Below are 12679 nucleotides of genomic sequence, written 5' to 3' on the forward strand. Positions count from 1 at the left end.
ATAAAAAGAAGAGAATATACTATAAATTCCAAAATATCAATGAATATTAATTCTAATTAGATGAGCGGGACTTGTAGCTTTTTGCTTCTGAATAGTTTTGGCATCTCACTTTTTCCTTTGAAGTTTAGAATGATTGGCTTCTCTAGGAACTTAGAATTTCGGATGGTGTTATTGATTTTCCTAGTTAAGCATGTTGATTCTTGAACACAGCTACTTATGAGTCTTGGATGTGGCCCTAAGCATTTTGTTTTCCAGTATTACCACCGGATACATAAATGCCACAGACACATAACTGGGTGAACCTTTTCAGATTGTGACTTAGCTTTGCTAAAGTCCCCAGTTAGAGGTGTCCAGAGCTCTTAAGCACACTCTTTTTGCTTTGGATCACGACTTTAACCACTTGGTCTCAAGCTTTTCACTTGGACCTTCATGACACAAGCACATGGTTAGGGACAGCTTGGTTTAGCCGCTTAGGCCTGGATTTTATTTCCTTGGGCCCTCCTATCCATTGATGCTCAAAGCCTTGGATCCTTTTTACCCTTGCCTTTTGGTTTTAAGGGCTATTGGCTTTTTCTACTGCTTCTTCTCTTCTTTTTTTTTTTCGCCATTTTTTTCACAAGCTTCTTCTTTTTCACTGCTTTTTCTTGCTTCAAGAATCAATTTCATGATTTTTCAGATCCTCAATAACATTTCTCTTTGTTCATCATTCTTTCAAGAGCCAACAATTTTAACATTCATAAACAACAAGATCAAAAGACATATGCACTGTTCAAGCATTCATTCAGAAAATAAAAGTATTGTCACCACATCAATATAATTAAATTAAATTCAAGGACAAATTCGAAATTCATGTACTTCTTGGTCTTTTGAATTAAAACATTTTTCATTTAAGAGAGTGAAGGATTAATGGATTTTATTCATAGCTTTAAGGGATGGTTACTACATACTAATGATCATGAAGTAGAGACACAAAACATAGATAAACACAATATTAAAAACCGAAAACAGAAAGAAATAAAGAACAAGGAATGAATCCACCTGAGTGAGGGTGGCGCCTTTTTGAAGGACCAATGGTGCTCTTTGAGCTCCTCTATGTCCCTTCCTTGCTTCTGTTGAATGATTCCTAGTAATTTTGGTGTTCCTACCCTTAGTTGCTTCCAATATTTGTGTGGAGGACAACTTATCCCCTGAGGTATCTCAGGGATCTCTTGATTTGCAGCCACATGTTCTACCACTGAGCTATGACGGCTTATATTAGTCTTTCCATCTCCCATGACTCAGAGGTGGAAACTTTTGTCCTCCCTTTGAGGTTTTTCTGGCCTTAGGTGCCATTAATGGTAATGGAAAAGCAAAAAAAGCTATGCTTTTACCACACCAAACTTAAAATATTGTTCGCCCTCGAGCAAGAGAAGAAAGAAGAGAAAACGAAGAAGAAGAAGAAAATGGAGGAGAGTGAGGGGAGATGGATTCGGCTATATGGGTGGGATTGGGTGGGAAAGAGAAGTTGAATTGTAAAGGTAGGTGGGGTGTATGGGGAAGAGTGGATAGAGGTGAGTGGTGAATGAAAAACAGAAGGGATGACCATGAATGGAGAGAGAGAGGGCGAGGTAGGTGGGGATCCGGTGAGGTTCACAGATCCTGAGGTGATCCTGTGGGGTCCACAGATCCTGAGGTGTCAAGGAATTCCATCCCTGCACCAAATAGGCATGTAAAATGCCTTCGTGCATCATTCTGGCGTTTAAACGCCCATTGGTGCACATTCTGGGTGTTCAACGCCCATGTAAAGCATGTTTCTGGCGTTGAACGCCAGTTTCATGCTTGTTACTGGCGTTCAGCGCCAGTTTTTCCTCTCTGGGCACATTCCTGGCGTTCAGCGCCAGGATGTTGCTTGTTTCTGGCGTTCAGCACCAGAATGGTGCTCTGTTCTGGCGTTGAACGCCAGCCAGATGCATCTTACTGGCGTTGAACGCCAGCCCGTGCGTCCTCCAGGGTGAAATTTTTTCTTCTGCTGTTTTTGATTCTGTTTTTAATTTTTATGATTTTTTCGTGACTCCTCATGATCATGTACCTAATAAAACACAAAATAACAATAAAATAGTATAAAATAGAAATTAGATAAATAAAATTGGGTTACCTCCCAACAAGCGCTTTTTTAATGTCAATAGCTTGACAGTGGCTCTCATGGAGCCACAAGGTGATCAGGTCAATGTTGTATAGTTGTCCACACCAAACTTAGAGTTTGGATATGGGATCTTAACACCAAACTTAGAGTTTGGTTGTGGCCTCACAACACCAAACTTAGAGTTTGACTGTGGGGGCTCTTCTTGACTCTGAACTGAGAGAAGCTCTTCATGCTTACTCTCTTTTGTCACAGAGGGATGACCATGTGCCTTAAACACAAGGTATTCCCCATTCAATTGAAGGACTAATTCCCCTCTGTTGACATCTATCACAGCTCCTGCTGTGGCTAGGAAAGGTCTTCCAAGGATGATGCAGTCATCCTCTTCCTTCCTAGTGTCTAAGATTATGAAATCAGCAGGGATGTAAAGGCCTTCAACCTTTACTAGCATGTCCTCTACTATTCCATAGGCTTGTCTCAATGACTTGTCTGCCAGTTGTAATGAGAACAAGGCAGGTTGTACCTCAATGATCCCCAGCTTCTCCATTACAGAGAGTGGCATTAGATTTATCCCTGACCTAGATCACACAGAGCTTTTTCAAAGATCATGGTGCCTATGGTACAAGGTATTAGGAACTTGCCAGGATCTTGTTTCTTTTGAGGTAGAATTTTCTGAATCCAAGTATCCAGTTCATTAATGAGTAAGGGAGGTTCACTTTCCCAAGTCTCATTACCAAACAATTTGGCATTCAGCTTCATGATAGCTCCTAAATATTGAGCAACTTGCTCTCCAGTTACATCTTCATCCTCTTCAGAGGATGAATAGTCTTCAGAGCTCATGAATGGCAGAAAGAGATTCAATGGAATCTCTATGGTCTCTGTATGAGCCTCAGATTCCTTTGGATCCTTAATAGGAAACTCCTTCTTGCTTGAGGAACGTCCCAGGAGGTCTTCCTCACTAGGATTTTCGTCCTCCTCCTCCCTTGTGCATTCGGCCACATTGACTATGTCAATGGCTTTGCACTCTCCTTTTGGATTCTCTTCTGTATTGCTTGGGAGAGTACTGGGAGGAGTTTCAATGACTTTCTTACTCAGCTGGCCCACTTGTGCCTCCAAATTTCTAATGGAGGATCTTGTTTCACTCATGAAACTGAAAGTGGCCTTTGACAGATCAGAGCCTACATTGGCTAAATTAGAAGTGTTTTGTTCAGAATTCTCTGTCTGTTGCTGAGAAGATGATGGATATGGCTTGCTATTGCCCAGCCTATTACGTCCACCATTGTTAAAACCTTGTTGAGGTTTTTGTTGATCCTTCCATGAGAAATTTGGATGATTTCTCCATGATGAATTATAGGTGTTTCCATAAGGTTCACCCATGTAATTAACCTCTGCCATGGCAGGGTTCTCAGGATCATAAGCTTCTTCAGAAGCTGCCTCTCTAGTACTGTTGGATGTATGTTGCCATCCATTCAGATTTTGAGAGATCATGTTGACCTGTTGAGTCAACACTTTGTTCTGAGCCAATATGGCATTCAGAGTATCAATTTCAAGAACTCCTTTCTTCTGAGGTATCCCAGTATTCACGGAATTCCTCTCAGAAGTGTACATGAATTGGTTGTTTGCAACCATGTCAATGAGTTCTTGAGCCTCTTCAGGCGTTTTCTTCAGGTGAATAGATCCACCTGCAGAATGGTCCAATGACATTTTCGAAAATTCAGAGAGACCATAATAGAATATATCTAAAATGGTCCATTCTGAAAACATATCAGATGGACATCTTTTGGTCAGCTGCTTGTATCTTTCCTAAGCTTCATAGAGGGATTCACCATCTTTTTGTTTGAAGGTTTGAACATCCACTCTCAGCTTGCTCAGCTTTTGAGGAGGAAAGAATTTATCCAAGAAGGCAGTGACCAGCTTATCCCAGGAGTCCAGGCTATCCTTAGGTTGTGAATCCAACCATATCCTAGCTCTGTCTCTTACAGCAAAAGGGAAAAGCATGAGTCTGTAGACTTCAGGATCTACTCCATTCGTCTTTACAGTCTCACAGATCTGCAAGAACTCAGTTAAAAACTGATAAGGATCTTCAGATGGAAGTCCATAAAACTTGCAGTTTTGTTGCATTAAGGCAACTAGCTGAGGTTTCAGCTCAAAGTTGTTGGCTCCAATGGCAGGAATGGAGATGCTTCTTCCATCAAACTTGGACGTTGGCTTTGTAAAGTCACCAAGCATTCTCCTTGCATTATTATTATTTTCGGCTGCCATCTCCTTCTCTTGTTCGAAAATTTCTGAAAGGTTGTTTCTGGATTGTTGTAATTTAGCTTCTCTTAATTTTCTCTTCAGAGTCCTTTCAGGTTCTGGATCAATTTCAACAAGAGTGCCTTTATCCCTGTTCCTGCTCATATGAAAGAGAAGAAAACAAGAAAAGAAAGAGGAATCCTCTATGTCACAGTATAGAGATTCCTTTATGTTAGTAGAAAAAGAAGGGGGTAGAAGAATGAGGAAGAATTCGGATTTTTAGATGAAGGAAGGTGAAGAGAAGTGTTAGTAATTAAATAATTAAATAGAATAAGAAAAGAGAAGGAGAATTTTCGAAAATAATTTGAAAAAGAGATTAGTAATTTTCGAAAATTAGAGATAAAATGTAATTAAAATTAAAACATGAAACAATTAGTTAATTAAAAAGAATTTTTGAAAAAGAGAGAGATAATTTCGAAAATAGAAGAGGGAGAAGTAGTTAGGTGGTTTTGAAAAAGATAAGAAACAAACAAAAAGTTAGTTAGTTGATTGAAAAAGATTTGAAATCAAAATTTAAAAAGATAAGAAGATAAGAAGTTAGATAAGATATTTTAAAATCAAATTTTGAAAAAGATAAAATTTTAAAAAGAATAAGATAAAAAGATAAGATAAAAGTTTTAAGAAAAAGATTTAATTTTTAAAATGACTTAACTAACAAGAAACTACAAGATAAGATTCTAGAATTTAAAGATTGAACCTTTCTTAACAAGAAAGTAACAAACTTCAAATTTTTGAACCAATCACATTAATTGTTAGCTAATTTTTGAACATATGATATAAAGATAAGAAAAAGATTTTGAAAATAATTTGAAAAAAAAATATTTTTTAAATTTTCGAAAATTATGTAAAAAAAAAAGTGAAAAAGATATGATTTTTGAAAAAGATTTTTAAAAAATAAGATTTTTAAAATTGAAATTTTGACTTGACTTGTAAGAAACAACTAATTTTAAAAATTTTTGACCAAGTCAACCCAAAATTTCGAAATTTTGGAGGGAAATAAGGAAAAGATATTTTTTTGATTTTTGAATTTTTAATTATGAGAGAGAAAAACAACAAAAATACTCAATGCATGAAATTTTTAGATCAAAACCATGAATGCATGCAAGAATGCTATGAATGTCAAGATGAACACCAAGAACACTTTGAAGATCATGATGAACATCAAGAACATATTTTTGAAAGATTTTTGATGCAAAGAAAACATGCAAGACACCAAACTTAGAAATCTTTAATGCATGGACTCTAACAAACAAAAAATGCATATGAAAAACAATAAACAACACAAAATGAGAAAACATCAAGATCAAACAAGAGGACTTATCAAGAACAACTTGAAGATCATGAAGAACACCATGAATGCATGAAATTTTCGGAAAAATGCAAGAAAAATTTTTAAAGCATGCAATTAACACCAAACTTAAAAATTGACTCAAGACTCAAACAAGAAACACAAAATATTTTTTATTTTCACGATTTTATGATTTTTTTTTGGATTTTTATTTTTTATTTCGAAATTAAAGTTTGGAAAAACGAAAATTAAAAGAAAAATTTTTGAAAAAGATTTTTGAAAAGAAAATTACCTAATCTGAGCAACAAGATGAACCGTCAGTTGTCCATACTCGAACAATCTCCGGCAACGGCGCCAAAAACTTGGTGGACGAAATTGTGATCCATGTTCTTTTGTACTTGTATGAATTTGAAATTGGCACGAGTGAACACAACTCCGTTCAACTAACCAGCAAGTGTACTGGGTCGTCCAAGTAATAAACCTTACGCGAGTAAGGGTCGATCCCACAGAGATTGTTGGTATGAAGCAAGCTATGGTCACCTTGTAAATCTCAGTTAGGCAGATTAAATTTGTTTATGGTTTCGAAAATTAATAAAAAGAAATAATAAAAGGGATAGAATACTTATGCAGATTCATTGGTGGGAATTTCAGATAAGCATATGGAGAGACTGTATGGCTCAAGAACGCATACTTTCCTACTGCTTCAACTCAATCCTTCTTATTCCTTTCCATGGCAAGCTGTGTATAGGGGTTCACCGTTCGATGATGGCTACTTTTAATCCTCTCGGGAAAATGGTCCTCTACGCTGTCACTCGCATGGCTAATCGTCTGGAGGCATCACACTGGCCGAAGGCTACATCCCATCCTCGCAGTGAAAACTACGCTCACGCGCTCTGTCACAGCACGGCTAATCACTGGTTGGTTCCCGCTCCTACTGGAATAGAATCCCTTGATTCTTTTGCGTCTGTCACTAACGCCCAACACTTGCGAGTCTGAAGCACGTCACAGTCATTCATTACCGGAATCCTACTCGGAATACCACGGACAAGGTTAGACTTTCCGGATTCCCAGGATCCTACTCGGAATACCACAGACAAGGTGAGACTTTCTGGATCCTCATGAATGCCGCCATCTATCTAGCTTATACCACGAAGATTCTGTTGGGGAATCTAAGAGATACACATTCAAGCTCTGTTGCATGTAGAACGGAAGTGGTTGTCAATCACACGCGTTCATAGGTGAGAATGATGATGAGCGTCACATAATCATCACATTCATCATGTTCTTGGGTGCGAATGAATATCTTGGAATAAGAATAAGAGAGAATTGAATAAAAGAAAATAGAATTGCATTAATACTTGAGGTACAGCAGAGCTCCACACCCTTAATCTATGGTGTGCAGAAACTCCACCGTTGAAAATACATAAGTAAAAGGTTCAGGCATGGCCGAATGGCCAGCCCCCTAAAACGTGATCAATAGCCTCTTAGGATGAAGAATAAAACAAAACTGAGACCAAAGATGTCTTATACATTAATAAATCATCCTATTTATAATAAACTAGCTCCTAGGGTTTACATGAGTAAGTAATTGATGCATAAATCCACTTCCGGGGCCCACTTGGTGTATGCTTGGGCTGAGCTTGATCAATCCATGAGCTGAGGCTTCTCTTGGAGTTGAACTCCGAGTTATGACGTGTTTTGGGCGTTCAACTCCGGATCATGACGTTTTTCTGGCGTTTAACTCCAGATAGCAGCATGTACTTGGCGTTCAATGCCAAGTTACGTCGTCAATTTCCGAATAAAGTATGAACTATTATATATTGCTGGAAAGCCCTGGATGTCTACTTTCCAACGCCGTTGAGAGCGCGCCAATTGGAGTTCTGTAGCTCCAGAAAATCCATTTCGAGTGCATGGAGGTCAGATTCCAACAGCATCAGCAGTCCTTTTGTCAGCCTTTTTCAGAGTTTTGCTCAAATCCCTCAATTTCAGCCAGAATTTACCTGAAATCACAGAAAAACACACAAACTCATAGTAAAGTCTTGAAATGTGAATTTAACATAAAAACTAATGAAAACATCCCTAAAAGTAGCTTGAACTTACTAAAAACTACCTAAAAACAATGCCAAAAAGCGTATAAATTATCCGCTCATCACCTATCTGATATTCCCACTATTGATTTACATAAGTATTTCTATCCCTTTTTATTTTCTATTTATTATTAATTTTCGAAACGCATAACTATTTAATCTGCCTAACTGAGATTTACAAGGTGACCATAGCTTGCTTCATACCAACAATCTCTGTGGGATCGACCCTTACTCACGTAAGGTATTACTTGGATGACCCAGTACACTTGCTGGTTAAGTTGAACGGAGTTGTGTCCACACATAAGTGCCATAATAATGATTCCATACAACAACAAAGAATACTACATTGATGTGATCACAATTTCGTCCACCAGGAGGCAACTCAATTTTTATTTATCTAATTTTATTTTATTTTCATTGTTCTTTTATGTTTTATTAGGTTCATGATCATGAAGAGTCGCAAAAAAATATTAAAATTAAAAATAGAATAAAAAATAACAGAAGAAAAATCACACCCTGGAGGAAGGACTTACTGTCGTTTAAACGCCAATAAGGAGCATCTGGCTGGCGTTCAACGCCAGAACAGAGCATGGAGCTGGCGCTGAACGCCAGAAACAAGCATGGAACTGGCGTTCAACGTCAGAAACATGCTGCACATGGGCGTTGAACGCCCAAAACATGCATCACCTCGGCGTTCAAATGCCAGAATTGTATGCAAAGGCATTTTACATGCCTCATTGGTGCAGGGATGTAAATCCTTGACACCTCAGGATCTGTGGACCCCACAGGATCATATCAAGATCTGTGGACCCCACAGGATCCCCACATACCTCACCCTCTCTCTCTCCATTCATGGTCATCCCTTCTGTTTTTTATTCACCACTCACATCTATCCACTCTTCCCCATACACCCCACCTATCTTCAAAATTCAAATTCTCTTTTCCACCCAATCCCACCCATATAGCCGAATACACACATCCCTCCATCTCCTCCATATCTTCTTCTTATTCTTCATCCTTTCTTTCTTCTCTTGCTCGAGGGCGAGCAACATTCTAAAGTTTGGTGTGGTTAAAGCATAGCTTTTTTGCTTTTCTTGCTTTTTCATAACCCTTGATGGCACCTAAGGCCAGAGAAAATTCAAAAAAAAAGAGAGAGAAAAGAAAGAGAAGAGAAAAGAGAAGACAAAAGCTTCCACCTCTGAGTCATGGGAGATGGAGATATTCATCTCAAGGGTCCATAACTCAGTAGAAGAGCATTTGACTGCACATCAAGAGAGCATGAGAAATTCCCTCATTAAGAAATCTCTGAGATACCTCAGGGGATACATGTTCCTCCATATAATTATTGGAAGCAACTAAGGGTAGGAACACCAAAATCACTAGGGATCATGCAACAAAGGCAAGGAAGGGACATAGAAGAGCTTAAGGATATCATTGGTCCTTCAAGAAGAAGACACCACTAAGGTGGACTCATTCATTGTTCTTATTCCTTTGTTTTTCGATTTTTATGCTTCATGTCTATTTATGTTTTGTGTCTCTACTTCATGATCATTAATTTTTAGTAACTATGTCTTAAAGCTATGAATAAATTCCATAAATCCTTCACCTCTCTTAAATAAAAAATGTTTTAATTCAAAAGAACAAGAAGTACATAAATTTTGAAAATTGTCCTTGAAATTAGTTTAATTATATTGATGTGGTGAAAATACTTTTTGTTTTCTGAGTGAATGCTTGAACAGTGCATATTTTTTATCTTGTTGTTTATGAATGTTAAAATTGTTGGCTCTTGAAAGAATGATGAACAAAGAAAAATGCTATTGATAATCTAAAAAATCATGAAATTGATTCTTGAAGCAAGAAAAAGCAGTGAATAGCAAAAGCTTGCGGGAAAAAAAAAGTGAGGCGAAAAAAAAAGCAAGCAGAAAAAGCCAATAGCCCTTAAAACCAAAAGGAAAGGGTAAAAAGGATCCAAGGCTTTGAGCATCAATGGATAGGAGGGCCCAAGGAAATAAAAATCCAAGCCTAAGCGGCTAAATCAAGCTGTCCCTAACCATGTGCTTGTGGCATGCAAGTCTAAGTGAAAAGCTTGAGACTGAGTGGTTAAAGTTGTGATCCAAAGCAAAAAGAGTGTGCTTAAGAGCTCTGGACACCTCTAACTGGGGACTCTAGCAAAGCTGAGTCACAATCTGAAAAGGTTCACCCAGTCATGTGTCTGTGGCATTTATGTAGCCGGTGGTAATACTGGAAAACAAAATGCTTAGGGCCACGGCCAAGACTCATAAAAGTAGCTGTGTTCAAGAATCAACATACTTAACTAGGAGAATCAATAACACTATCCGAAATTCTAAGTTCCTAGAGAAGCCAATCATTCTAAACTTCAAAGAAAAAAGTAAGATGCAAAAACTGTTCAGAAGCAAAAAGCTACAAGTCCCGCTCATCTAATTAGAATTAATATTCATGTATATTTTGGAATTTATAGTATATTCTCTTCTTATTATTCTAATTGATTTTCAGTTGCTTGGGGACAAGCAACAATTTAAGTTTGGTGTTGTGATGAGCGGATAATTTATACGCTTTTTGGCATTGTTTTTAGGTAGTTTTTAGCATGATCTAGTTACTTTTAAGGATGTTTTCATTAGTTTTTATGCTAAATTCACATTTCTGGACTTTACTATGAGTTTGTGTATTTTTCTGTGATTTCAGGTATTTTCTGGCTTAAATTGAGGGACCTGAGCAAAACTCTGATAGGAGGCTGACAAAGGACTGCTGATGCTGTTGGAATCTGACCTCCCTGCACTCGAAATGAATTTTCTGGAGTTACAGAACTCCAAATGGCGCGCTCTCAACGGCGTTGAAAAGTAGACATCCAGAGGTTTCCAGCAACATATAATAGTCCATACTTTATTCGTGATTAGACGATGTAAACTGGCGCTCAACGCCAGTTCCATGTTGCTACATTCTAGAGTCAAACGCCAGAAACACGTCACGAACCAGAGTTGAACGCCCAAAACACGTTACAACTTGGCGTTCAACTCCAAAAGAAGCCTCAGCTCGTGGATGGATCAAGCTCAGCCCAAGCACACACCAAGTGGACCCTAGAAGTGGATTTATGCATCAATTACTTATTCTTATAAACCCTAGTAGCTAGTCTAGTATAAATAGGATAGTTTACTATTGTATTATTCAATCTTTGAATGTTTAGTTCTTAGACCTTGGGGGCTGGCCTCTCAGCCATGCCTGAACCTTCATCACTTATGTATTTTCAACGGTAGAGTTTCTACACACCATAGATTAAGGGCGTGGAGCTCTGCTGTACCTCAAGTTTTAATGCAATTACTATTATTTTCTATTCAATTCGATTTATTCCTTTTCTAAGATACCATTCGTACTTCAACCTGATGGATGTGATGATCCGTGACACTCATCATCATCCATCCGTATGAACGCGTGCCTGACAACCACTTCCGTTCTACAAGCGAAAGCTAGAGTGCGTATCTCTTGAATTCCTTAATCAGAATTTTTGTGGTATAAGCTAGAATTGATGGCGGCATTCATGAGAATCCGAAAAGTCTAAACCTTGTCTGTGGTATTCCGAGTAGGATTCTGGGATTGAATGACTGTGATGAGCTTCAAACTCGCGATTGTTGGGCGTGATGACAAACGTAAAAGAATCAAGTGATTCTATTCCAACATGATCGAGAACCAACAGATGATTAGCCGTGCCGTGACAGAGCATTTGGACCTTTTTCACTGAGAGGATGAGATGTAGCCATTGACAATAGTGATGCCCTACATACAACTTGCCATGGAAAGGAGTAAGAAGGATTGGATGGATGCAGTAGGAAAGCAGAGATTCAAAAGGAATACAGCATCTCCATACACTTATCTGAAATTCCTACCAATGAAATTACATAAGTATTTCTATCCTTTATTAATAAATTAATTATCTCTTTATATTTTTGAAAACCCAATAGTCAATTATTATCCGCCTGACTGAGATTTACAAGATGACCATAGCTTGCTTCATACCAACAATCTCTGTGGGATCGACCCTTACTCACGTAAGGTATTACTTGGACGACCCAGTACACTTGCTGGTTAGTTGAGCGAAGTTGTGAGGTTATATTTAGACCATGGTATTGAGCACCAAGTTTTTTGGAGCCATTACTGGGGAATTAATTTCGAACAACAATTCAAGCATAAATCACAATTTCGTCCACCAACGAACCAGGCGGCCAAGCTGAAGTTGGAGATCCAAGCATGCTGGTTCTAAGAACTGATGGGAAAGTGAGCGGTCTGGAAGTGATAAAAGGGGGAGATGTAAGTATGGGTCCACACGATGTGGATGGCCGGGTTTCAAAGGATGCTGGCTCTGAAGCGGAACTTGGAGGCGCAATACCAGATTCAGATCATAGGGATACGCAGACTGAATAGTTATTAGAAAATAAGGAAACATGGAAGCTAGCAGTGGAGTCAGGAGCGGTCTATGATGATGATGAAGAAGATATTATGGCAATTTTATAGAGTCAAAATAAAGCCATTTCAGCAAAAAAGAAGTTGGCAAAACAAAAGGAGAAAGCTAGGAGGAGCAGGCCCAAACATCATAACAAGGTGTGTAGCAAGTTTCTTAAATGATTTACAGTTGTTGGAATATTAGAGGCTTATGAGGGTATGGAAAGTGGAGTATGGTGAAAGAGTTGAAGAAAAAATATAGGTTAAATATGCTAGGTCAAATTGAAACTAAGAGGGAGGTGGTGACCAAGTTTGATGTAGCACGCTTGTGGGGGAGTGATACGGTGGGTTGGGACTCTGTGGAATTAGTTCGTTTCTCTGGCGGCTTGTTGTTAATATGGAACAATTTTTTATTTAAGCGGTTGAACTGCTACAAAG

General features: G+C 38.3%; 1 protein-coding gene across 1 annotated transcript in view; it reads left to right on the forward strand.

The window, feature by feature from the left end:
* The window catches only part of LOC130975263 (L-type lectin-domain containing receptor kinase S.4-like), a 54656-nt gene extending 42433 nt beyond the window's left edge, over window positions 1–12223 (forward strand). The window contains exon 2 of the mRNA XM_057900080.1: window positions 12021–12223. Within this exon, the coding sequence (XP_057756063.1) occupies window positions 12021–12223 (203 nt within the window). The remainder of the gene's footprint in view (window positions 1–12020) is intronic.
* The last annotated feature ends 456 nt before the right edge of the window (window positions 12224–12679 follow it).

Source organism: Arachis stenosperma, chromosome 4 (genome assembly GCF_014773155.1).
Source record: "Arachis stenosperma cultivar V10309 chromosome 4, arast.V10309.gnm1.PFL2, whole genome shotgun sequence".
Lineage (NCBI taxonomy): Eukaryota > Viridiplantae > Streptophyta > Magnoliopsida > Fabales > Fabaceae > Arachis > Arachis stenosperma.